The sequence below is a fragment of the Pseudophryne corroboree genome, chromosome 10 (genome assembly GCF_028390025.1).
Source record: "Pseudophryne corroboree isolate aPseCor3 chromosome 10, aPseCor3.hap2, whole genome shotgun sequence".
NCBI lineage: Eukaryota > Metazoa > Chordata > Amphibia > Anura > Myobatrachidae > Pseudophryne > Pseudophryne corroboree.
Genome location: NC_086453.1, coordinates 334,590,259 through 334,617,342, shown reverse-complemented (window position 1 = coordinate 334,617,342; position 27,084 = coordinate 334,590,259). Strand labels below are relative to the sequence as shown.

Here is a 27,084-nt window from a genome sequence, read left to right as displayed (position 1 = left end):
ATTGGCCTCTATTCCGGAGGTTCAGACCTTCGTTAAAGGGGTTCTGCACATCCAGCCTCCATTTGTGCCTCCAGCGGCAACATGGGACCTTAATGTTGTTTTGCAGTTCCTTCAATCGGATTGGTTTGGGCCTCTACAAGATATAGAGTGGAAGTTTCTCACTTGAAAAGTGGTGATGGTTTTGGCATCCGCACGGCGGGTGCCTGAGTTGGGGGCCTTGTCTCACAAGAGCCCTTACCTGATCTTCCATGAAGAAAGGGCAGAGTTGAGAACTCGTCAACATTTTCTTCCGAAGGTGATTTCATCTTTCCACATAAACCAACCTATTGTGGTGCCAGTAGTAACTGACACGTTCACTGAGTCAAAGTCTCTAGATGTGGTTACAGCTTTGAAGATTTATGTCACTACAACAGCTCGAATACGGAAAACAGAGTCTTTGTTTGTCCTGTATGCTCTTAACAAGATTGGGTGTCCTGCTTCCAAGCAGACTATTACGCATTGGATCAGAGGTACGATTCAGCACGCTCATACTATGGCTGGATTGCCGTTATCGTCGTCGGTGAAGGCCCATTCCACTAGGAAGGTGGGCTCATCCTGGGTGGCTGCCCGGGGGGGTCTCGGCGTTGCAACTTTGCCGAGCAGCTACTTGGTCGGGGTCAAACACATTTGCAAAATTCTACAAGTTTGACACCTTGGCCGATGAAGACCTCAAGTTTGGCCAATCGGTGCTGCAGGGTCATCCGCACTCTCCCGCCCATACTGGAGCTTTGGTATAAACCCCATGGTCATGAAGTGGATCCCAGCATCCTCTAGGATGTATGAGAAAACTTTGCTGGGATGCTGGGTGCCCATCCCAGTGCGTACTTTACCTGCAGTTTTGTTATTAGAGTACACAAGTTGTGCTATATTAGTTTCAGCATGTTTGCTGTAAATGGTTCATGCCTGTTGGCGTGTGTTATGTTGAATGCCATGTGGTGTGGCATGGTTGAGGTGTGAGCTGGTATAAATCTCACCACTAGTTTGGACGACTCCCTGGGGGAGGGGCATAGAGGGAGGAGCCAATTCACACCCATTGAAAAGTCTTAAGTGTGCCCATGGCTCCTGCGGAACCGTCTATACCCCATGGTCATGAAGTGCATACCCTCCAACTGTACCTTTTTAATAGGTACAGTACCTTTTTTTCATGGTCTTTACCGATTTCTGCCTCTCCAAACTTCCATTGAAAGTATAGGAAAAGGGGCGTGGTCACGCCCACTTTACACGCGACCACGCCCCTTTTTCGGATTTGTACCGATTTTTCTGTGTAAAATGTTGGAGGGTATGGAAGTGGACCCCAGCATTCTCTACGGACTAGGAGAAAAGGATTTAGCGGCAGGTATTAAAATCCTATTTTTTATGGTCTGTACCGATTTTTGACTCTCCAAACTTCCATTGAAAGTATACGCCCCCTTTTCGAATTTGTATCAATTTTTATGTGTAAATTGTTGGAGGGTATGATGCTGCAGATGCAGTGGGCTTATTTTGGGGTGTGGGGCTGGGGCTGCAACTCAATCAGTCCCATTGTTAATCCTGCTCCGGGAAAACACAGCAGCCAAAGGTCAAAGCCTCCCATTGGATGTAACCTGTGTGGCAGGACGTTTCTCGCACAATCAGCTGTGGACTGGGTGTGATAGACCTGCCACTAATGTGATAACCCCCTCTTGGGGTATCCCTTCTGCTAGTTTAAACCAGCTGCAGACAGGCACTGTAAGGATTAAAAGCCTTTTTATCTGGTTGCTAAGCAACCATGGCACCCAGGAGAGAAATATGTATAGCACTAGGACCCTGGGCTTTCCATCAGGATCCTTGCAGAGCAGGAAGCTGGGAGTGCTCTGATTGGCTGTAGTGGAGTGTGAGGTGAAGCAGGAAGGAGAGCTGAGAGCAGAGAGCAGAATGGCAGTGAAGCAGGACCGTGTGTTTGTGTGTGTGTGTGTGTGTGTGTGTGTGTGTGTGAGTGTCTCTGTGTGTGTGTGTGTGTGAGTGTCTCTGTGTGTGTGTGTGTGTGTGTGTGTGTGTGTGTGTGGGTTCGGAGGCACACTGAGCTGGGAGAGACTGGGCACTGAGATGAGGCTGTCACCCTGCAAAGCAGCAGTGAGGTGAATTGACCGGCAGGAGCTGGCAACAGTCAGATAGAACAGGCAGATAGAAACATAGAAACATAGAATTTGTCGGCAGATAAGAACCACTTGGCCCATCTAGTCTGCCCCTTATTTTTTTTTTTATATTCTTTTTATCACTAACCTTATTTGATCCTTATTTATTTGATAATACAGGCACTTTACCTCACCCCAGACAGCCCCCACCTATGGGCACCCAGGCCAACAGTGATCACCCTGCCATCTTTCAACATCACAACCCCCCCTTGGGACAGATCACAGCAGGACTCTATGTACAAGGAGAGGTATACGTGTGATTTATTTGGGCCTGCCAGACACTTTACCAGAGGGCCTTAAGGGATAGGGTTGTGTGAAACCCCCTGCTTCACTACACCACTTCAATTGCCAGGAATACACGGACACTACCATTTATCCCTCGACTGTTTGAACTGCAGCACCATGTGTGTGCCAGGCAGGAGCGGATTGGGAACAAAAAGCGGCCCTGGAAAAATTTGTACTAGTGGCCCCACATGGGCAGCACCAGAGGTGTAAAGTCTATCCATGGGCCATGGCAGCAGCACCCTTCCCCCAAGACTTTCCAGATAGTGGGGATGTTCAGCATCAAGGGGAAGTTAAAAGGAAATAAAATGAAATATTATGAGCACATTATATGATACACTTTTAGGATTTAGGAAATTATCTAATTCTTTAGAAAGATATATTTTCTTGCTTATTACACCAACCGTATTCCAATCACTATTCACTCAATCTTATATGTCAGCCAAGCAGGCAGGCAGAGCCTACACTAGATCATCTGCAATCACAGGCTAAGTGGCAAAGTAATTTTCGTATATGCAAATTGTTTGGCATCGTATTCATTATGTCTATATATAGGACCACATGTCCTCAAACAAAACAGGCCCCGCGGGTGCCCCGGCCCACCGGGAATCATCCCTGAAGACCATATCCAATATAGCGCCATCTGGCGGACACTTTTATTGATTACGGAGTTGATAGAAAAGCAAGCCCACTCTTATGTTCTACTTTTGTTTGGGTAAATGCCTAATTGTATTGCAGCATTATTCCCGACTAATGCAGTTGATTGTCAAAGTCCTTCCTGTGTTCTAATTGCAACATTATACATTTATACCTGATGTTACAGGTTGCTTCAACATACAGGTCGTGTTGATATGTAATTGTACTTGGCTGGTAATACCCAAATATAATTTACAGTTGCGACTAGTGAAATAGACAATAATAAATTGTTGTCACTACGATTCTGTGTTCTATCTATATGTGTGGAGCTCTTTTGGGGTGTCCATCCTTCTGCCACAGGCTTCCGTATCGGAGAGGGCTCTAGAGTTGTCGAGGTCACCCGTCAGCTGGAAGATACAGGTACGAGACTACACCATCACAGGGGCTGACATTACATTAACCCAATGAGAGCTCCTAGCCACGCCCAGCGTTAGAAGCCCAGGCACAGAGTCACAGATCTGGGCTATTCAGGGCCGATTCCGGGGCGTCTGGCGACCCGAGCGACATTAGGGGGCGTGGCTTTGTACAGGGGGTGTGGTCATTTACGCCCCCTGTACAGACTGGAATGATGTGCGGTGCACGATGACGTCATCGCGCACCGCACATCAAAGGTCCTCTCCACGAAGGGAAACTAGACGCGTAGCGTCTAGTTCCCTTCGTGGAGAGGACCTTGGCTGTGCGGTGCGCGATGACGTCATCGCGCACCGCACAGTAAAGGACCTCTCCACGAAGGGAAACTAGACGTGTACGCGTCTAGTTTCCCTTCCCAGCGGCCAGCGGCAGCAGGGGGACAGCGGGGGCCGGGGGGCACACACTGCAGCAGTGGATCTTGCCCGAGGCGCCCCCCGGATGGCTCCCTGCGCCCTCCGGAAGGCGATGCCCCAGGCAAAAGTCCTGCTTGCCCGTGGCAAGATCCGCTACTGGGGCTATTATATAGGAGATTGTTTAAAATCATATTTTACCTGATGCCTTTCAACCCGATAGCAATCTTAGATGCATGATTCCAATTAAAAGCCCCAGTGCGGGTGTTCACCCATTTGTTGAGTTCCATAATGCATGGCTCTTTTAATTTTAGTATAATGATCTCTTTAAAGTATTCACTGATATCAAAAAGATGATGAACGAAGGATCCGATGCTTATATCAATCAGAGTTTCTCCTTTAATGTGACCTGCAGAGAAAAATTCAGATTAATAAAAAAAAAAAAAAAACATTCTATATAGTCAAAGTGAGTGAATGGAGAAGAAAGATAATGGGTGTCCCCGCATTGGACACATACTGGAACAGTTGTCATGATGTATGTTTCCTGGCATAATACTGGGCGCCTTCAACCAAACCAATTAAATAAATGACTGCCAATCTTAGATTTAGGGACTGATCCTCCAATGGGAGCAAAGCAAATAGCACAAGTAATACCACTTTCAGACAGATAACCCGGCAATTAACAGGCATTTCAGTACCGGGTTGTGTTGCCGGGCTCTGTCTGAACCCTTTTCACACAGACAAGCAAATTACCTGGTCGAGAATTTTGACCCGGTAATTTTCAGATCAACACGGGTATTTTGTCTGTGTGAAATGGTCAACCCGTGTCAAAGTTCCTGGGTCTCCGACCCTGGTAAATTCCAGGAATGAAGTCTTGGGAATTTCAGCCCGGATTGACCCGTGTATTTTGTGAAATGACCAGGTAGAACTGCTTCACCCGGTAATTTCAGTTGCTGTGTAAAGGCGGTATGATTTTGTACTTTGTTAAAATCATGGGACACTGCAGTTGGGGCAGAATCAGTGTACCAAGAGATTTAAATTTGAGAGAGGGGTGTCCAATATCATATCTAAATTACAGTTTTTACAGGAACATGCAGATTGGCAAAAAGCTGTGGCCTATCATTACTGCGGATCCTGACCTTAAATCCCTTAAGGACTCTAAATTGATGCCTAGTTATAAGCGGAATCGGAATCTCCGTAATATTCTTGTCACAAATGATATTTCCAACTTGGACATTGTAACTCCCAATACTTTCCTGGCTCGGGAGCCAAGCTGCTACAAATGTTTAGGTTGCACTACATGCCGCTCCATGGAATGTGATCAAACTTTCACCCACCCACATTCTGGAGTTAAAATCCAAATTAGGCATGTTCTCACTTGTTTAAGCTCTTATGTAATCTATTACATTAAATGCCCCTGTGGCTTGCTTTACATAGGCAAAACCATTTGCCAGTTTAGAGAGAGGATGGCATTACATTGCCAAGCCATCCGTTCAGCCCTAGAGGGAACTCCCCAAGAACAACCGGTAGATCGCCACTTCCGGGAAGCTAAGCATTCCCTAGCTAGTTTACGCCACAAGGTCATTGACTATGTCTCCATTAACATACGGGGGGAGACCGGGGTGCCCTCCTTCTTCGTAAGGAGGCTCGTTGGATTTTTGAGCTTCGTACACTTACACCGTACGGGCTCAATGAATCCAACAATCTAGGATGCTTCCTCTGATTTCACACTATATTATAATATATGGCCTTTAGGATCTAATTCCTCTCATTATATATGACATTATTTTTCAGGTACAGTTTGCAGCCCCTTACACTCCCTGATTATGGTATTTTGTTTTGTTGCACTCATTCTATATGAACCAGTCATGATCTGTAGTCTGCCGTTTTCCTTGTCTTTGAATCGTAGCCTTGCATGTATCAGCCATTCATAAGTAATTGCCTATTGTTCCTGTATATGTATTCACTTTATTTTTATTTTTATTATGCACTGTCAAACGATGTTTGTTTTTATCCGCAGCACTGTGTGTGAGCATCCGGCGGGTTGCTATGGTAACGTTGCAGGAGAGCGCGCGTCGCTAGAGGGTGACGTCATCGGCCCCCGTCCGGGACCCGCTCAAGCAGCGAGGGGATCTGTCTGTGTTTGGTTTTTATATTTAAGGTAAGAACTTTTGTTATTCTTGTTGATCTTGTCCTGACGAAATTTAGAATTTTAATGAAACGTTGACATTGACAGTGATGCTGTTCAGCCAGCTCCTTGACTCTGTTTGATGCATGTTCATTAAGTCCTATGAGTGCTCCCGCTCACTAGCAGCCCGGCGCCAGCTCACTGATGCCAGCAACAAATAAGGTAATGTTCCCCTGCGGTCACCTCTCTTCCTGCTGTCCCTGTCGTCACTGTCCCTGTCGTCACCCTCCCTGTCGTCACTGTCTCTCCCTGTCATCACTCTCCCTGTCGTCACTGTCGTCACTCTCCCTGTCGTCACTCTCCTTGTCGTCACTGTCGTCACTGTCTCTCCGTGCCATCACTCTCCCTGTCAACACTGTCGTCACTCTCCCTGTCGTCACTCTCCTTGTCGTCACTGTCGTCACTCTCTCCCTGTCGTCACCCTCTCCCCCTGCCTCTCTCCCTGTTGTCACTGTCTCTCTCATCACTCTCTCTCTCTGTCGTCACTCTCTCTTCCTGTCGTCACTCTCCCTTTCGTCACTGTTGTCACTCTCCCTGTCGTCACTGTCGTCACTCTCCCTGTCGTCACTCTCCCTGTCATCACTATCTCTCCCCTTGTCTCTCTCCCTGTCGTTACTCTTTCCCTGTCGTCACTCTCTCCTTGTCATCACTGTCGTCACTCTCTCCCTGTCATCACGCTCTTCCTGTCGTCACTCTCTTTCCCCCTGTCTCTCTCTTCCCATCTCTCTCTCTCCCCTGTCTCCCCCCCCTGTATTTCCCTGTCGTCACTCTCCCTGTCATCACTGTCGTCACTCTCCCTATCGTCACTGTCGTCACTCTCCCTGTCGTCACTCTCACTGTCGTCACTGTCGTCACTCTCACTGTCGTCACTGTCGTCACTCTCACTGTCGTCACTGTCGTCACTCTCCCTGTCGTCACTGTCGTCACTCTTACTGTCGTCACTCTCACCCTGTCGTCACTCTCTACCCCTGTCTGTCCCCTTGTCGTCACTGTCTCTCTGTCGTCCCTCTCCCTGTCGTCATTCTCTCTCCCTGTCTCTCTCCCTGTCGTCACTGTCTCTCTCCCTGTCGTCACTGTCTCTCTCCCTGTCGTCACTCTGGCTGTCCCTGCTGTCACAATTTCAGCTCATTGATTGTGCTACAAGGTGAATTTTGGCTTATTCAGTGTGTTACAATGGGAATTTCGGCTCATTCAGTGTGCTACAATGTGAATTTCGGATCATTCAGTGTGCTACAATGTGAATTTTGGCTCATTCAGTGTGCTACAATGGGAATTTTGGCTCATTCACTGTGCTACAATGTTAATTTTGGCTCATTCACTGTGCTACAATGTGAATTTCGGCTCATTCAGTGTGCTACAATGTGAATTTTGGCTCATTCACTGTGCTACAATGTGAATTTCGGCTCATTCACTGTGCTACAATGTGAATTTCGGCTCATACAGTGTGCTACAAGGTGAATTTCGGCTCATTCAGTGTGCTACAATGTGAATTTTGGCTCATTCAGTGTGCTACAATGTGAATTTCGGCTCATTCAGTGTGCTACAATGTGAATTTCAGCTCATACAGTGTGCTACAAGGTGAATTTCGGCTCATTCAGTGTGCTACAATGTGAATTTTGGCTTATTCACTGTGCTACAATGTGAATTTCGGCTCATTCAGTGTGCTACAATGTGAATTTCGGCTCATTCAGTGTGCTATAATGTGAATTTGGGCTCATTCAGTGTGCTACAATGTGAAAGGGGCACCAGTACTAGATAGTATAAGGGGTTCTACTACACGGGACACGCCCCTTTTTGGATGACCATGCCCCCTTTTGGGTGACCCTGCGCATAATTACATCCTTGACTTTTGCATACCCCCACTTTAAAATTTCCACTTTGACTACTGTGTATATATATATATATATATATATATATATAATTTCCAAGCAGTCCACACTCTGGCCTTTTAGGTATTTGCTGGGGTGACTTCCATATAATGATAGATACTTATGACCCATCAATTCCAATGTAAATCCACAACAGAGGAGCACTCACCATACCCCCCTCTTTCATGATCTGTTGAAAATAAAGAAAAAACTGCTTTATAGACTGGTGAGTGCTCCTCTGTTGTGGATTTATATATATATATATATATATATATATATATATATATATATATATACACACACATACACCAGGGTTGGTGACATCCATTGCAGCCAATAATACCCCCTCATGTGCTAAAGGTGCGATTGACCGAAGAAAGGGCATAGCCTTGGATAAATTGGTGTGGCTTAATGGGATGTCCCCCCCGGTAGATCACTGTCTCCAGATACCTGTGTCTGCAATGACATCTCTTTCCCAGTTACAGGAGTCAGTTGCTGCAGGAGAATTCCGCACTACAGCACCCGGCTCCTGTCAATTCAGAGGAGTCAACATTTTGGTATCACCCCTTCCCAGGGTAACACCCAGGAGTGTCCCGCATCTTCCACACATCTCTTGTGATGCCTGTAGTGTATACAGGTTGAGTCTCCCTTATCCAAAATGCTTGGTATTTTGGATATGGGATTTTTCCGTATTTTGGAATAATTGCATACCATAATGAGATATCATGGTGATGGGACCTAAATCTAAGCACAGAATGCATTTATGTTACATATACACCTTATACACACAGCCTGAAGGACATTTAATAACTTTGTGTATTAAACAAAATTTGTGTACATTGAGCCATCAAAAAACAAAGGTTTCACTATCTTACTCTCACTCAAAAAAGTCCGTATTTCGGAATATTCCGTATTTCGGAATATTTGGATATGGGATACTCAACCTGTATATTAATTTTAGAGACAGGTCGTCAGCACTCTCATGTGGAAGTGTCTATGAAACCTCCAACTTATGAAGAAACAAAAGAAAAATTGTAAGTAAATGAACCCTGGTATGAATATACAGTGTAGGCTTTATGTACTTAAAAGCCTAAGCAGTTATTTTAAATACATAATTAAATACATAATTAAAACCAAAGATGACTCTTGTGATCACACTCAGCAGGGAAATAAATAAAACCACACGTACAGTAGCAAGGGTGAAAGGGGAACATTCTACATTATCCGTGACCTTCCCATACTCCCAATACACGTTACCATTGCCTTTGGAGATGATGGATGTTTATAATATTGCAATATAAACACTTTACTCCTATTGGAAAACATGCCTACATTTCTTATCACAGCTTGTGGTATTTCCATCAAGTAAGCATCTGTTTATTGCATATGAAGCATATATACCTTATGGCAATGACTTTCTAAACACCTAATGATTTGCTTTGTGCTGTATATATTGATACAAACACTCCCAATACTGCTATACAATTCAGGGATTTTTGTATGTTAATTAAAGATATACTGTGCAAACCAATTTAATTGCTCTGCTACTCAGAAAATTCTGTTGTATATATGAGGCTACAATCCATCCTGTGTACACACCTGTTGCTAATGCGTTGTGCAGCGTCTCCATAACAAACCCCACCGACTCATCTCTGAATACACTTCCTTCATCAAAATAACATTTAAGGAAGTCTGTGGAATCCATCCCATGCAGATGATATTGCTTCAGCTTGGGTCTGGCTTCCATTCTCTTGTCTTCTGTATCACGGCACGGGATGAGTCTCTGATCAGTAACTGTAGCCTTAATAATATATATGTCTGTTCCGTTTAAATACAGCAGGTCGCTATAGTTATTTACTCTTTTTTCCAATTCTCATACACAGTTGAAATTAAGTTACATCTTATGATTAAATATTTGTTCTGACCCCGGGATAATGTCATATTGCTACAATGTTTGTATGGGGTGAGGTTATCATCCCAGCAGTCGGAATGTCGTTGCAGAGCCATAACTAGACTTCTTCGTGTCCTGCGACAGAGAGAGAGTTGATGCAGCCCTCCCCCCACACACACATTTATAGATAACTGCCAGTGCCAGATTAAGGTCCACATGGGCCTGGAGCTGAAATTTATGAAGGGCCTATGACTGCCACATAAAGAAAAGAGTAACAGTGACCAAATTATAATACAGAGAGCATCACAGTGACTGCCACAGAAAGAAGCGAGAGTTACAGTGACCAAATTATAATACAGAGAGCATTGCATTGACTGCCATATAATACACCTATCATTACAGTGACTTCCATTGCAGTGAATGCCTTATGATATATAGAACTCCTACAACCACAACACACAGAGGACATCACAGCCAGGGGGTGTGACACAGGTCAGTTTGAGTTAAGACTGAGGCACACGCAGTCTAGGAGATTGCTAGACTGGGTGCTACTATGGGTGTGAGCAGGTCTCTGGATGAAGAGACACTCTGTTGGGTTGATGGCCTCTGGAAAGGTCAGCATGTAGGGATGATGGTATCTGGATGCATGCATGGACAGGGTGTAAGGGTGACAGTCCCTGGATGCAGGGACAGGGTGTAGTGGTGAGGATGCAAGAACAGGGTGTAGAGGTAAGGGTATCCAGATGCAAAGTATAAATATATTTGGCTGTATCACATGTGTCTCATTTGTACATTGAGGTGACTGTATCAACATACAAAGCAGGTGGAAATGGGAGCAACAATTGTGCAAACAAAGCAGATGTGGAAAGATCAGAAAAGATGGAAGCGATACAGATCAAATGAGGAAAGGGGAGCAGAGATGTGTAGACACTTAGTAGAGTCCCTTTTTTTTACATTACAGCAGCAGAACCACCTTTTGTATACATTACGGCAACAGAGTCCCCTTTTTTACACATTACGACAGCAGAGTCCCCCTTTTTTCACATTACAGCAGCAGAATCACCTTTTTTACACATTACGGCAACAGAGTCCCCTTCGTACACATTACGGCAGACAGCATCCCTTTTTGCACATTACGGCAGCAGAGTCCCCCTTTTTACACATTACGGCAGCAGAGTCGCCCTTTTTACACATTACGGCAGGAGAGTCCCCCTTTTTACACATTACGGCAACAGAGTCCCCTTCGTACACATTACGGCAGACAGCGTCCCTTTTTACACATTACGGCAGCAGAGTCCCCCTTTTTACACATTACAGCAGCAGAATCACCTTTTTTACACATTACGGCAATAGAGTCCCCTTCGTACACATTACGGCAGACAGCGTCCCTTTTTACACATTACGGCAGCAGAGTCCCCCTTTTTACACATTATGGTAACAGAGTCACCCTTTTTACACATTACGGCAGCAGAGTCCCCCTTTTTACACATTACGGCAGCAGAGTCGACCTTTTTACACATTACGGCAGGAGAGTCGCCCCTTTTTACACATTACGGCAGCAGTATCCCCTTTTTACACATTACGGCATGAGAGTCCCCCTTTTTACACATTACGGCAACAGAGTCCCCTTCGTACACATTACGGCAGACAGCGTCCCTTTTTACACATTACGGCAGCAGAGTCCCTCTTTTTACACATTATGGCAGCAGAGTCACCCTTTTTACACATTACGACAGCAGAGTCGCCCTTTTTACACATTGCGGCAGCAGAGTCCCCCTTTTTACACATTCCGGCAGCAGAGTCGCCCTTTTTACACATTACGGCAGGAGAGTCGCCCCTTTTTACACATTACGGCAGGAGAGTCGCCCTTTTTTACACATTATGGCAGGAGAGTCGCTCTTTTTACACATTATGGCAGACAGCGTCAACACTTATTGACATGAGACTAACTGACTGACACTATTTACTGACACAGACAAAGATAAACTTACTAACACAGATCACTTACTGACAGACAGCCCTTACTGACACACAGAGACAGATAAACTTAGTGACATAAAGAATTTACAGAAATAGGGGGAAAGGGAAGACTTCTGGGCCGGTGTGCTCTGCGCCTCACCACGTGTAGCATGACCGCGCTCTGCTGTAAAATTCACAACATCCAGCTCTCCTCATAAATAGAAGCCGATTTCTCCAGTGAAGGTCCTTCCCCTTTTTCATCAGTGATTACTGATAGTCACGGGAAGCAGAGGAAATAGTGAGCAGCAATTGCTGACAGGCCAGCGGAGCTTCGGTTGGTATAAGGTTGAAGCTTTGGACTGGCCTGGGAAAGGAGCTTCAGCGGGCCGGGGGCGGAGCTTCAGTAGGCCGGAGGCGGAGTTTCGATCGGTCGGGAGCGGAGCTTCATGGACAAAGCTTAAGACTAGTCGGGGTCCGGGGATGGAGCTTCAGTGGTGGCTGGGCTTCAGCTGGTGTGTGGACGTAGCTTTACACTGGTAAGGCGGCGGAGCTTTGGCATGTCCGGAGGCTGAGAGTGGGCGGGTCCTGGGCAGCAGAGTGTCAGACCGACAGTGGGGTGTTCGGCAGGTCGGCTGGAGCTACCTTTGGCAGCCGGGAGAGGAGGGAGCTAAGCTGCTGGTGGTGACAGGAATTTGTTTTCCTGTCATCAGTGGTACACTGCATTGGATCCTGTGGGCCTATTTTCAATAGGGGGCCTGGAGCTGCAGCTCCATCTGCCCCATTGTTAATCCGGCCCTGATCACTGCAAGAAAATGGATTAGGACACAAATCCTCTTTATACCACATTCATGCACTTAACTTGAGAGCTCCTTGTTGTTCATTAAACAACACGTTTCTATACACTGCCATACCTAGGATTCAAACCTATTACTTGTTGCATTCTAATGAAACACCCTACTCATTGAGCTATTTGATCCTGCATAAAAACTATGGGGATAATTCAGACCTGGTCGGTAGGCTGCGTTTTTTCACAGCCTGCGATCAGTTCCGAACTGCGCATGCGTATTCACAGCAAAGCGAAGGCACGTTGCATGGGTACAAAGCGGATCGACGCTCAGGAATGGGTTTGTGCGATGGATCCATTCGCACGGGCGTTCGCAAGGAGATTGACAGGAAGAGGACGTTTCTGGGTGGCAACTGACCATTTTCAGGGAGGTGTTGGAAAAATGCAGACGTGTCCATGCGTTTGCAGGGAGGGATCCTGACATCACTTCTGGTCCCAGACAGGCTGAAGTGATAGCAACGGCTGAGTAAGCCCTCGAGTGCCACCCGTCACAAATGTATGGATTCAATGACAAAAAATAAGGACCTACAGTAATTCATATTTGTAAGTAAACCCAATGGTTTTACATACACATCTGAAATTTAGGAGCCTGTACATGTGCAGAAGGGTTGACTGACACAAGAGACATATGGAAGGTTTACCTTACAAGGGTGAGGAATTGTGTGGAGAAGGGCTCTCGGACCTGTTCTCCACAGCTATAGCTGGTAAATCTGATCTTTTGCTTTATATTCCCTCACAGGGTGGTCTTCTGTATGCCGACTGACGGGATCCCGGCGCACAGTATAATGGCGCCGGGATCCCGACACCCGGCATACCGACACTTATTCTCCCTCGTGGGGGTCCACGACCCCCCTGGAGGGAGAATAAAATAGTGTGGCGCATGTAGCGCGCCACCGTGCCCGTAGCGTGGCGAGCGCAGCGAGCCCCCAAGGGGCTCAGTTGCGCTCACCACACTGTCGGTAAGCCGGCGGTCGGGCTCCCAGCGCCGGTATGCTTGTCACCGGCAGCCCGACCGCCGGCATATCGTAGTGAACCCCCCTCACAGCCTAAGAAACACGACATTATCAAATGCAGTCCTTTCGGTCTATAAAAACAAGAAAGTACGAGGAGCGTCCTTTCTCACCAGAGGTAAGGGCACAGGGCACAGCTAGTTCCCAGGAACAGAAGTCCTCCCCGGCCTCTACTAAAATCCACCGCATGACGCTGGGGCTCCGCTAAGGGAATCTGCCCCAGTGGGAGCGCGTCTTCGACTCTTCAGGCACATCACTCACAGTTCACTCACAGGTGGATCCCTGGGCAATAGAAATTGTTTCTCAGGGTTACAAGCTGAAATTCGAAGAGGTGCTTCCTCGACGGTTTTCCTTATCGGCCCTACCGGCTTCTCCCCCAGAAAGGGAGATAATATTAAATACAATTCACACATTGTATCTCCAACAGGTGGTGCTCAAGGTTCCCCTCCTTCAACAAGGAAGGAGATATTACTCAACATTGGCTGTAGTCCCAAAACCGGACGGTTCGGTCAGACCTATTTTAAAATTAAAATCTCTGAAACTATACTTGAAAAGGTTCAAATTCAAGGTGGAATCGTTCAGATCGATCATCGCCAGCCTGGAAGGGGGGGCTTTTATGGTGTATCTAGACATAAAGGCTGCATACCTTCATGTTCCCATTTATCCACCCCATCAGGTGTACCTAAGAATTGCGGTACAGTATTGTCATTACCAATTTCAGGGTAATTGGCGGAAATGATGGTGCTCCTACGCAAGCAAGGAGTCACAATTATCCCATATTTGGACGATCTCCTAATAAGAGCGAGATCAAAAGAGCAGTTGTTAAACAGCGTGTCACTTTCGCTGAAGGTGTCACAGCAACTCGGCTGTATTCTCAATATCCTGAAGTCACAGTTGGTTCCTATGACTCGTCTGCCCTTCTTAGGTATGATTCTGGATACGGACCTGAAAGGGGTTTATCTTCCGATAGAGAAGGCCCAGGAACTAATGACTAATGGTAAAAAACCTATTAAAGCAAAAACAGGTGTCAGTGAATCACTGCACTCTGGTCCTGGGAAAGATGATGGCAACTTACGGGGCCATTCCCTACGGCAGGTTCCATACGAGGACCTTCCAATGGGATCTACGGGACAAGTGGTCCGGATCACATCTACAGATGCATCAGTTAGTCACCCTGTCCCCTAGGGCCAGTGTGTCTCTCCTATGGTGGCTGCAGAGTGCTCACCTTCTGCAGGGTCGCAGGTTCGCCATCCAGGACTGGGTTCTGGTAGCCACGGACGCGAGCCTCCGAGGTTGGGGAGCAGTCACACATGGAAGAAACTTTCAAGGTCTTTGGGTCAAGTTAAAAAAACTTGTATTCAAATCAACATCCTGGAGCTGAGGGCCATATACAACGCCCTTCGGCAAGCGGAGACATTGCTTCGCAACCTACCGGTTCTGATCCAGTCAGACAACATTACTGCTGTGGCTCATGTAAATCGCCAAGGCGGCACAAAGAGCAGAGTGGAAATGGCAGAAACCACCAGGATTCTCCGCTGGGCGTAAAATCATGTAAGCACATTTTCAGCAGTTCATTCCGGGAGTGGACAACTGAGAAGCAGACTTCCTCAGCAAACACGACCTGCATCCAAGAGGGGACTTCTTTAGGAAGCCTTCACACAGATTGCAAGTCAGTGGGGACTGCCGCAGATAGACATGATGACGTCCCGCCTCAACAAAAAGCTAAAGAGGTATTGCACCAGGTCAAGGCAGTAGCTGTAGATGCCCTAGTGACACCGTGGGTGTTCCAGTCGGTCTATGTATTTCCTATTCTTCCTCTCATACCCAAGGTGTTGAGAATAGTAAGAAAAAGAGGAGTGAGAACATTGTTCCAGATTGGCCACGAAGGACCGGGTATCCGGATCTGCAGCAAATGCTCACAGAAGATCCGTGACCTCTAAGACAGTACCTGTTGCAACAGGGGCCCTGTCTATTCCAAGACTTACCGCCGGATCCTAGCGGATAAGGGTATTCCGGATGAGGTCATTCCTACACTAATAAAGGCTAGGAAGGACGTTACATCTAAACATTATCACCGTATATGGCGGAAATATGTTTCTTGGTGTGAGGCGAGGAATGCTCCTACGGAAGAATTCCATCTGGGCAGCTTCCTTCACTTCCTGCAAACTGGAGTGAATTTGGGCCTAAAATTAAGATCTATTAAGGTTCAGATTTCGGCCTTATCCATTTTCTTTCAAAAGGGATTGACCTCTCTCTCCCTGAAGTACAAACCTTTGTGAAGGGAGTACTGCATATTCAGCCTCCTTTTGTACCTCCGGTGGCGCCTTGGGACCTTAACGTGGTGTTAAGTTTCATTAAGTCACACTGGTTTGAACCACTTAAAACGGGGGAGTTGAAATATCTCACTTGGAAGGTGGTCATGTTTTTAGCCTTGGCTTCGGCTAGGCGAGTGTCGGAATTAGCGGCTTTATCACATAAAAGCCCCTATCTGGTTTTACATATGGATAGAGCGGAATTGCGGACCCGTCCTCAATTCCTGCCAAAAGTGGTTTCATTCTTTCATATGAACCAACCTATTGTGGTGCCTGTGGCTACGTGTGACTTGGAGGATCCCGAGTCCCTTGATGTGGTCAGGGCTTTGAAAATTTACGTGGCCAGAATGGCTACAGTCAGAAAAACAGAAGCACTGTTTGTCATGTATGCAACCAACAAACTTGGTGCCCCTGCTTCAAAGCAGACTATTGCTCGCTGGATCTGTAACACGATTCAGCAGGCGCATTCTACGGCGGGATTGCCGTTATCTAAATCGGTCAAGGCCCATTCTACTAGGAAAGTGGGCTCTTCTTGGGCGGCTGGTCGAGGGGTCTCGGCGCTACAGCTGTGCGAGTTGCTACTTGGTCGGGTTCAAACTCCTTTGCAAGGTTCTATAAGTTTGATACCCTGGCTGAGGAGGACCACCTGTTTGCTCAATCGGTGCTGCAGAGTCATCCGCACTCTCCCGCCCGTTTGGGAGCTTTGGTATAATCCCCATGGTCCTTACGGAGTCCCTAGCATCCTCTAGGACGTAAGAGAAATTAAGATTTTAAACCTACCGGTAAATCTTTTTCTCGTAGTCCGTAGAGGATGCTGGGCGCCCGTCCCAGGTGCGGACTACTTCTGCAAGACTTGTATATAGTTATTGCTTAAATAAGGGTTATGTTATAGTTTCATCGGTCCTGGTTTGATGCTATGTCGTTTTTTCATACTGTTAACTGGGTAGTATATCACAAGTTACACGGTGTGATTGGTGTGGCTGGTATGAATCTTGCCCTTAGATTAACAAAAATCCTTTCCTCATGCTGTCCGTCTCCTCTGGGCACAGTTTCTCTAACTGAGGTCTGGAGGAGGGGCATAGAGGGAGGAGCCAGTGCACACCAGATCTAAAGTCTTCTTTTTTAAAGTGACCATGTCTCCTGTGGAGCCCGTCTATCCCCATGGTCCTTATGAAGTCCCCAGCATCCTCTACGGACTACGAGAAAAAGATTTACTGGTAGGTTTAAAATCTTATTTTTTTTGCATGCATATGGTGCGAACTGCCCCTGTTTTGCATGGAGGGGGGGAGGCTCCGATGCCGTTTCTTGCACACAGTGACGACACTGTTGCTAGGTATCCAGTTATCTGGCCCTGAGTAGGTCCCCCTCACCAGGTCCTCTCCAGGGGTGAGGGGGTGGACATGGATGGGATGGGGGGGGGTGGCCCAAAGCATTTTGTCGCACCTGGGCCCACCGCTCGCTAGTTCCGCCACTGGTGTGGCATCAAATATACAGCAAGTAGATGAAAGCTATAGGTTGGATGCAGAAAGATTATTATGTGAAATATTATATAAGGCTAGTAAATGTGGGATAGATGCAGAGGCTCCAAGAGGGGTGGGTACTAATTACTCTGGCATTATTCTGATTGAGGGGCCCGGTCGGACCCAGGTCCACCATTTCCCCACATCATAAACCTTTGTACATTGTGCACAGAGTTCATGTAAAATGTACATCCTATAGGTTTCCTGTGCATTAAATCCAATAGGGTGCCTTAACACGGAATTTTCCTTGCAGTTCCAGAGGCTGGGTGGAAAAGTGCGTCAGATAAAGGACCTAATTGAATAGGTCTGAGCCTACAATTTGCCACAGGGAAAACCGTGCATTGGATATTCCACATTCAGTTATTATAACGTTATTTTTGGCACAATGCGCTTTGTGTGCATTGCCATGATGTATTCAATAAAGTCGCTATGTTGGTGGTTAATTTGCACATATTTATGGAAGAAAAAGTATGATGCTGTTAAGCAATGTTTAAGGACTTTAGGGCATGAATGATGTGTTGGCTTAAACATTACCTTAAAATATTCTGTTTGCAGCAAATAGAGCATCACAGGTTTCTGGTATTGGTATAAGTGTTATTTATTAATATTTTTTTGTATGGTTGACAATTTCCAACAACTCTAAATATAGTGTTCAGTCTCCATTACGGGAAAATTCCTAAAATCATAAGGGTTATTGTTATGAATTTCTTGCAACAAAGACATATATGTGACATAGAATATCTCTTTAACAACCATTCATTGGTCCAGCTGTGGCTTCTCCTACATCACATCTTTACCTCCTAGTCACGTCATGCAAAATTGTCACCATAGCAACTGCAAACACAGCTGACCCTTGCATTTGCATATAATCAAAACAAAATACCTTCAAAAGCCTCCTAAATACACAGGAAATTATGTTTGTTTACTTGTTGATGTGAGAAATACTCTGCCTTATTTTCGTAGTCCATCCTTTTATTTAAATTTTCAGTCATTATCCTTACCCACATATGCAAAAATTGTACAGTGCAGGCATGGTAAACTTGTGGCTCTCTAGCTGTTGTGAAACCACAAGTCCCAGCATGCCTTACCAGCTGATCAGTGGGAGGGTATGCTGCAATTTGATATTGGAACCTTCAACCGTGCCAGTTGTCAGGAGAACCAACAAATCCTATCTACAACTATTGGAAGATATCTCTGCAAGTCAGTTGTCAGAACATACTGTACAGACAGTAATACTCGGCATAACCTGTCAGATAAAGTGTCTGTCAAGACCATCTGACATTTTATCTGGCAAGCTGATATATGTTGGCCAAACACTGTGAGATATTTTATGGTGTATGGCCACACAATAACAGGGTTACTTCCCTGGACATGAAACATTTTCCCATTCCTCCTCTGTGAAGGAAAAGGGGAACTGTCAGGCAGTCGGCTGCAGCAGTGCATACAGTACACACCAGATGTGGCCGACCAATAATCTGATCAATTGGACATGTAGGAACACTTCAGCATGGCCGATAATTACTGATCAGTCATGGTAATACAATGTTTAATTATCAGCCTGATTTAAATGTTAATCAGCTAATCGGGCCAATAATTGGACAATGTTAAAAACTGATCACAGGGTCTGCAGTCTTACCATTGGTCCTGGTCGTGGGTCTTCCTGTTTGGGTCATGGCTGAGCTGCGGCCGCATGTGGCAGGGTCCCACTCATTGTAAGAGGTTGCAATGTGTCTGGCAGAGTCAGCTGGTGTGAGATCTGGACCCCAAGATCGGGGACTCCACAGGGAATGGGAGTGCTTCCTTGTGTGTCTGCAGTTATGGGAGCCACCATGTTGGAGACCAATGCATGCAGTGTAACCAATAGCAGTGCCCTCTGTGGTTTCTCAGCCAATCCCAGTCTGTTTCCCCTTTTAAGAAAGGTTGAATTTGAATCAGACACTGCTAATGCTTTATGTTGCTTTTTCTAGAAGGCGCTTCAGCTCTGTGCTCCCGCAGACAGCATTGATACTTGCCGCTCTGAGTCCCTGGAAATCTCCTGCTTCACTTTCCAGCATGATACTTTGCTATCCTCTGTATTCTGGTTCCGAGGTCGGTACCGGCACCCCACCTGCGACTGCCAGCTTGCCAGGAACAAGCCATGGTCTATCAGGTGATGCAGGTGATTCCTTTGGTTCTTTGCTCAGTTACCAAGTATTCAGAGTCCACGGTTCAAGTATTTCAGTCATGTTTTCCAAGTATCCAAAGTTTGCAGTCCAAGTATTTCAGTCACGTTGACCAAGTATCCAGAATTCGCAGTCAATGTCTTCCAGTTACATTTACCAAATATTAGTGATGAGCGGGTTCGGTTCCTCGGAATCCGAACCCCCCCGAACTTCACCCATTTTACACGGTTCCGAGGCATACTCGGATCCTCCCGCCTTGCTCGGTTAACCCGAGCGCGCCCGAACATCATCATCCTGCTGTCGGATTCTCGCGAGATTCGGATTCTATATAAGGAGCCGCGCGTAGCCGCCATTATTCACTCGTGCATTGGAAATGATAGTGAGAGGACGTGGCTGGCGTCCTCTCAGTTTTGTTCAGGGGGCTGCAAATAGCTGTGCCCACTGCTTTATTGTGGGGACTGGGGACCAGCAGTATTATATAGGAGGAGTACAGTGCAGAATTTTGCTGACCAGTGACCACCAGTATTATACGTTCTCTGCCTGAAAAACGCTCCATATCTGTGCTCAGTGTGCTGCATATATCTGTGCTCACACTGCTTTATTGTGGGGACTGGGGACCACCAGTATTATATAGGAGGAGTACAGTGCAGAGTTTTGCTGACCAGTGACCAGTGAACACCAGTATTATACGTTCTCTGCCTGAAAAATGCTCCATATCTGTGCTCAGTGTGCTGCATATATCTGTGCTCACACTGCTTTATTGTGGGGACTGGGGACCACCAGTATTATATAGGAGGAGTACAGTGCAGAGTTTTGCTGACCCGTGACCAGTGATCACCAGTATTATACGATCTCTGCCTGAAAAACGCTCCATATCTGTGCTCAGTGTGCTGCATATATCTGTGCTCACTGCTTTATTGTGGGGACTGGGGACCACCAGTATTATATAGGAGGAGTACAGTGCAGAGTTTTGCTGACCAGTGACCACCAGTATTATACGTTCTCTGCCTGAAAAACGCTCCATATCTGTGCTCAGTGTGCTGCATATATCTGTGCTCAGACTGCTTTATTGGGGGGACTGGGGACCACCAGTATTATATAGGAGGAGTACAGTGCAGAGTTTTGCTGACCAGTGACCAGTGAACACCAGTATTATACGTTCTCTGCCTGAAAAACGCTCCATATCTGTGCTGCATTGTAGTATATAGTAAGAGTACAGTGCATAATTTTGCTGACCACCGGTATATAATATATAGCAGTACGGTACAGAAGGCCACTGCTCTACCTACCTCTGTGTCATCAAGTATACTATCCATCCATACCTGTGGTGCATTTCAGTTTTGCACAGTTTGCTGACCACCAGTATATAATATATAGCAGTACTGTACAGAAGGCCACTGCTCTACCTACCTCTGTATCGTCAAGTATACTATCCATCCATACCTGTGGTGCATTTCAGTTGTGCGCAGTATATATAGTAGTAGGCCATTGCTATTGATACTGGCATATAATTCCACACATTAAAAAATGGAGAACAAAAATGTGGAGGGTAAAATAGGGAAAGATCAAGATACACTTCCACCTCGTGCTGAAGCTGCTGCCACTAGTCATGGCCGAGACGATAAAATGCCATCAACGTCGTTTGCCAAGGCCGATTCCCAATTTCATAGTAGAGAGCATGTAAAATCCAAAAAACAAAAGTTCAGTAAAATGACCCAAAAATCAAAATTAAAAGCGTCTGAGGCGAAGCGTAAACTTGCCAATATGCCATTTACGACATGGAGTGGCAAGGAACGGCTGAGGCCCTGGCCTATGTTCATGGCTAGTGGTTCAGCTTCACATGAGGATGGAAGCACTCATCCTCTCGCTAGAAAAATGAAAAGACTTAAGCTGGCAAAAGCTCAGCAAAGAACTGTGCGTTCTTCTAAATCACAAATCCCCAAGGAGAGTCCAATTGTGTCGGCTGCGATGCCTGACCTTCCCAACACTGGACGGGAAGAAGTGGCGCCTTCCACCATTTGCACGCCGCCTGCAAGTGCTGGAAGGAGCACCCGCAGTCCAGTCAAATTGAAGATGTCACTATTGAAGTACACCAGGATGAGGATATGGGTGTTGCTGGCGCTGAGGAGGAGATTGACAAGGAGGATTCTGATGGTGAGGTGGTTTGTTTAAGTCAGGCACCCGGAGAGACACCTGTTGTCCGTGGGATGAATATGGCCATTGACATGCCTGGTCAAATAACAAAAAAAATCACCTCTTTGGTGTGGAATTATTTTAACACACATGCGGACAACAGGTGTCAAGCCGTGTGTTGCCTTTTTCAAGCTATAATAAGTAGCGGTAAGGACGTTTACCACCTCGGAACATCCTCCCTTATACGTCACCTGGAGCGCATTCATCAGAAGTCATTGACAAATTCAAAAACTTTGTATGACAGCGGAAGCAGTCCACTGACCACTAAATCCCTTCCTCTTGTAACCAAGCTCCTGCAAACCACACCACCAACTCCCTCAGTGTCAATTTCCTCCTTACACAGGAAAGCCAATAGTCCTGCAGGCCATGTCACTGTCAAGTCTGACAAGTCCTCTCCTGCCTGGGATTCCTCCGATGCATCCTTGAGTGTTACGCCTCCTGCTGCTGACGCTGCTGTTGTTGCTGCTGGGAGTCGATCGTCATCCCAGAGGGGAAGTCGGAAGACCACTTGTACTACTTCCAGTAAGCAATGGACTGTTCAACAGTCCTTTGCGAGGAAGATGAAATATCACAGCAGTAATCATGCTGCAAAGCGGATAACTCAGGCCTTGGCAGCCTGGGTGGTGAGAAACGTGTTTCCGGTATCCACCGTTAATTCACAGGCAACTACAGACTTGATTGAGGTACTGTGTCCCCGGTGCCAAATACCATCTAGGTTCCATTTCTCTAGGCAGGCGATACCGAAAATGTACACAGACGTCAGAAAAGAGTCACCAGTGTCATGAAAAATGCAGTATTACCCAATGTCCACTTAACCACGGACATGTGGACAAGTGGAGCAGGGCAGACTCAGGACTATATGACTGTGACAGCCCACTGGGTAGATGTATTGCCTCCTGCAGCAAGAACAGCAGCGGCGGCACCAGTAGCAGCATCTCGCAAATGCCAACTCGTTCCTAGGCAGGCTACGCTTTGTATCACCACTTTCCATAAGAGGCACACAGCTGACAACCTCTTACGGAAACTGAGGAACATCATCGCTGAATGGCTTACCCCAATTGGACTCTCCTGGGGATTTGTGACATCGGACAACACCAGCAATATTGTGCGTTCATTACATCTGGGCAAATTCCAGCACGTCCCATGTTTTGCACATAAATTGAATTTGGTGGTGCAGAATTATTTAAAAAACGACAGGGGCGTGCAAGAGATGCTGTCGGTGGCCCGAAGAATTGCGGGCCACTTTCGGCATTCAGCCACCGCGTGCCGAAGACTGGAGCACCAGCAAACAGTCCTGAACCTGCCCTGCCATCATCTGAAGCAAGAGTTGGTAATGAGGTGGAATTCAACCTTCTATATGCTTCAGAGGATGGAGGAGCAGCAAAAGGCCATTCAAGCCTATACATCTGCCTACGATATAGGCAAAGGAGGGGGGAATGCACCTGACTCAAGCGCAGTGGAGAATGATTTCAATGTTGTGCAAGGTTCTGCAACCCTTTGAACTTGTCACACGTGAAGTCAGTTCAGACACTGCCAGCCTGAGTCAGGTCATTCCCCTCATCAGGCTTTTGCAGAAGAAGCTGGAGACATTGAAGGAGGAGCTGAAACAGAGCGATTCCGCTAGGTATGTGGGACTTGTGGATGGAGCCCTTAATTCGCTTAACCAGGATTCATGGGTGGTCAATCTGTTGAAATCAGAGCACTACATTTTGGCCACCGTGCTCGATCCTAGATTTAAAACCTACGTTGTATCTCTCTTTCCGGCAGACACAAGTCTGCAGAGGTTCAAAGACCTGCTGGTGAGAAAATTGTCAAGTCAAGCGGAACGTGACCCGTCAACAGCTCCTCCTTCACTTTCTCCCGCAACTGGGGCTGCGAGGAAAAGGCTAAGAATTCCGAGCCCACCCGCTGGCGGTGATGCAGGGCAGTCTGGAGCGAGTGCTGACATCTGGTCCGGACTGAAGGACCTGCCAACGATTACTGACATGTCGTCTACTGTCACTGTATATGATTCTGTCACCATTGAAAGAATGGTGGAGGATTATATGAGTGACCGCATCCAAGTAGGCACATCAGACAGTCCGTACGTATACTGGCAGGAAAAAGAGGCAATTTGGAGGCCCTTGCAGAAACTGGCTTTATTTTACCTAAGTTGCCCCCCCTCCAGTGTGTACTCCGAAAGAGTGTTTAGTGCAGCCGCTCACCTTGTCAGCAATCGGCGTATAAGGTTACTTCCAGAAAATGTGGAGAAGATGATGTTCATCAAAATGAATTATAATCAATTCCTCCGTGGAGACATTCACCAGCAATTGCCTCCAGAAAGTACACAGGGACCTGAGATGGTGGATTCCAGTGGGGACAAATTAATAATCTGTGAGGAGGGGGATGTACACAGTGAAAGGGGTGAGGAATCGGAGGATGATGATTAGGTGGACATCTTGCCTCTGTAGAGCCAGTTTGTGCAAGGAGAGATTGATTGCTTCTTTTTTGGTGGGGGCCCAAACCAACCAGTCATTTCAGTCACAGTTGTGTGGCAGACCCTGTCGCTGAAATGATGGGTTTGTTAAAGTGTGCATATCCTGTTTATACAACATAAGGGTGGGTGGGAGGACCCAAGGACAATTACATCTTGCACCTCTTTTTTCTTTCATTTTTCTTTGCATCATGTGCTGTTTGGGGACTATTTTTTTCAAGTGCCATCCTGCCTGACACTGCAGTGCCACTCCTAGATGGGCCAGGTGTTTGTGTCGGCCATTTCAGAGCGTAACTAGCATGGGGCGAGCAAGGCACGTGCTCTGGGCGCCGTGGCAGCCCCAGCAGAGGGGGGCACCACGCCACCGGCACCTGCATGGCCCGCCCCATGCAACATGGTTTTGGCGCTACCCGCTCTCCCTGTCTCCCCTGGCTACTGTGCCTGTCACACTGTTCAGGTAGCAGCAGCTAGAAGCCTCCCCCTGCAGTGTCCGTATCCTGGTCCTAGCTGAAAAGGGGGCGGAGCCAGGTGGAACTGGGGTGGGCGGGGCTACACGGGAACAGGCCTGTTAGAGAGTGTGCGTGTGTGTGTGGATTGCGGAGGAGGGATGAGGACTTCGAGTGCGACACAGCCCCCGGAGTGCGGCCACTGAGAGAATGGCTCCCTGCACCCTCAGCGTGTGGCCCATCAACAGCAGCTGACAAGCTCTCAGAGCCTCCGAGTCGGAGGTGCAGGTGAGCAGGGGGGGGGGGAGGACAGTGTGAGTGTGTGTGTCAATTTTTGCAGCCCAGTGTGTGTGTGTAAGCATTAGTGCCATTTACCACAGAGGCCATTTACTGAAGAGGGATATGTATTAAACCACGGGCACTGAGATGCCGTTCTCACTAACCATCCAGCTGGGTGGCCGAGCTGGGCGGGTGGAAAGCCAGCAGCAGGGGCAGCATGCCGGATATCAGCAGCCGAGGGTGCGGGATGTAAGGCACGTGCGGAGCCCAAAGCCAGAGATCGGCAGCATGTTGACCGGCAACAAGCGGCTTCTGCTTCCGCGTTCAACATGCTGCCGATCTCCAGCTTTGGGCTACACAGGGTTCGGGGGACGGGTGTCCTCTGCCGGTGTACTGCAGCTACGGGGGGTGCGGGCTCCAGAGGCTTTCAGCATTGTTGAATATCCAGCTGCTGGCAAAAAAATTGAGCGCTCAATTTTTTTGCCATTGTCTATCCTATTCATCTGAGCAGCTATATTAGTCACAAGCGCACAAAACATCAATTTTTTTATCATATCCAGCTGCCTCAAGTATGCACCCTCGGCTGCCGATATCTGGCATAATGCTGCTGCTTCTGGCTGTCCCCCCCGCCCGGCTCGGCCACACAGCTCCTGCGGTTCAATACACATGCCTCAGTAAATGGCCTCTGTGGTAAACGGTACTAATGCTTTCCTTCGCAGTAAGCATTAGTAAATCCGACCGTATAGTGTTTTATAGAAGGCATTGTAAAATTGTACACATGTGAGAGGCATGTGGGTGATAACACTCACACAAACATGTGTGCGCGGAAACCCCCCCTCACAAATCCTGCATTTGCCCCTGGCAGCAAACACTGGAACCTCAGTGTAGCAGGGGCCAGGCAGCAGGACACCCACCCTCACTGGCATGTGTGTGTTTTATGTGTGTGTGTGCGCATATATATTTTGGTCGAAGTGGCGGCACTTCTCCACAAGTATATATATATTTTTTAATTAGCAAACAGCAGCAACACATAGGAAGGAGCCCTGGAGGACTCACCGATGACTGGAGGAGGAGCGTAGACCTTTGCGTTAGCTGAAGAGATGTGAGGGAGCGAGTCACAGGACCAGGAGAGGACCAACGCCATGTAGGAGCTGCCTGCGCCTGTGACCAGAGCCGTCCATGCTGAGTGGAGTAGACGTTGCAGAAGAGGAGGAGTCCAGCCAGCTGCAGGACCAGGGAAGGACATCCTACCTTCAGGGGACCCTGCAGCAAGGGAGGAGACTGACCAGTGACGGGAGCACTGGCATCGCGGAGGACACCCGCTTACCGGAGCAAGGACCTGCAGAAGACCCCATCTGGCTTAAAGAAGACGGCACGGAACAGCGGGGAGGATGGCGCACATCAGGAACCTGCAACAGGAGAGAAGATCCCCCTTCGGAGCGCAGCAGACCACACTGAAAAGGGTGCATCCCCGGTGCGGTGCTCTGCATCCTGGGTGGCGCCGAGGATGTGGAGTGTCAGAGGTGGCAGAAGCGCCGCAGCTTGGGGTGAGAAACCGCTGCAACCCTTCTGCTGCTAAACTCTGCAATTAGTCAATTAAGGGGGTAGGCTCCCCTCACCACAGTGCCCCACAGGATTAGTTAATTAAAGGGGTAAGCTCGCCTCACTACAGTGCCCCACAGGCCTTGTTAATTAAGGGGGTAGGCTCCCCTCTATAACGTGAATTTTGGCTCATACCGTGTGCTATAATGTGAATTTCCGCTCATTCTGTGTGCTATAATGTGAATTTTGGCTCATACATGTGCTAAAATGTGAATTCCGGTTCATACTGTGTTCTGTAATGTGAATTTGGGCTCATACTGTGTGCTATAATGTGAATTTTGGCTCATACCATGTGCTAAAATGTGAATTTCTGCTCATACTGTGTGCTATAATGTGAATTTCGGCTCATACCGTGTGCTATAATGTGAATTTCGGCTCATACCGCGTGCTATAATGTGAAAGGGGC

The 27,084-nt window shown here is 47.2% G+C and overlaps 1 protein-coding gene across 1 annotated transcript in view; it reads right to left on the bottom strand.

Moving 5' to 3' along the window:
* LOC134965346 (nicotinamide N-methyltransferase-like) overlaps window positions 1-26,220 on the bottom strand; it is a 32,118-nt gene extending 5,898 nt beyond the window's left edge. Inside the window, exons 1-3 of the mRNA XM_063941816.1 lie at window positions 26,133-26,220; window positions 9,587-9,781; window positions 4,133-4,340 (exon numbers count right to left, since the gene is read on the bottom strand). Coding sequence (XP_063797886.1) covers window positions 4,133-4,340; window positions 9,587-9,781; window positions 26,133-26,220 — 491 coding nt within the window. The remainder of the gene's footprint in view (window positions 1-4,132; window positions 4,341-9,586; window positions 9,782-26,132) is intronic.
* Window positions 26,221-27,084: the final 864 nt, after the last annotated feature.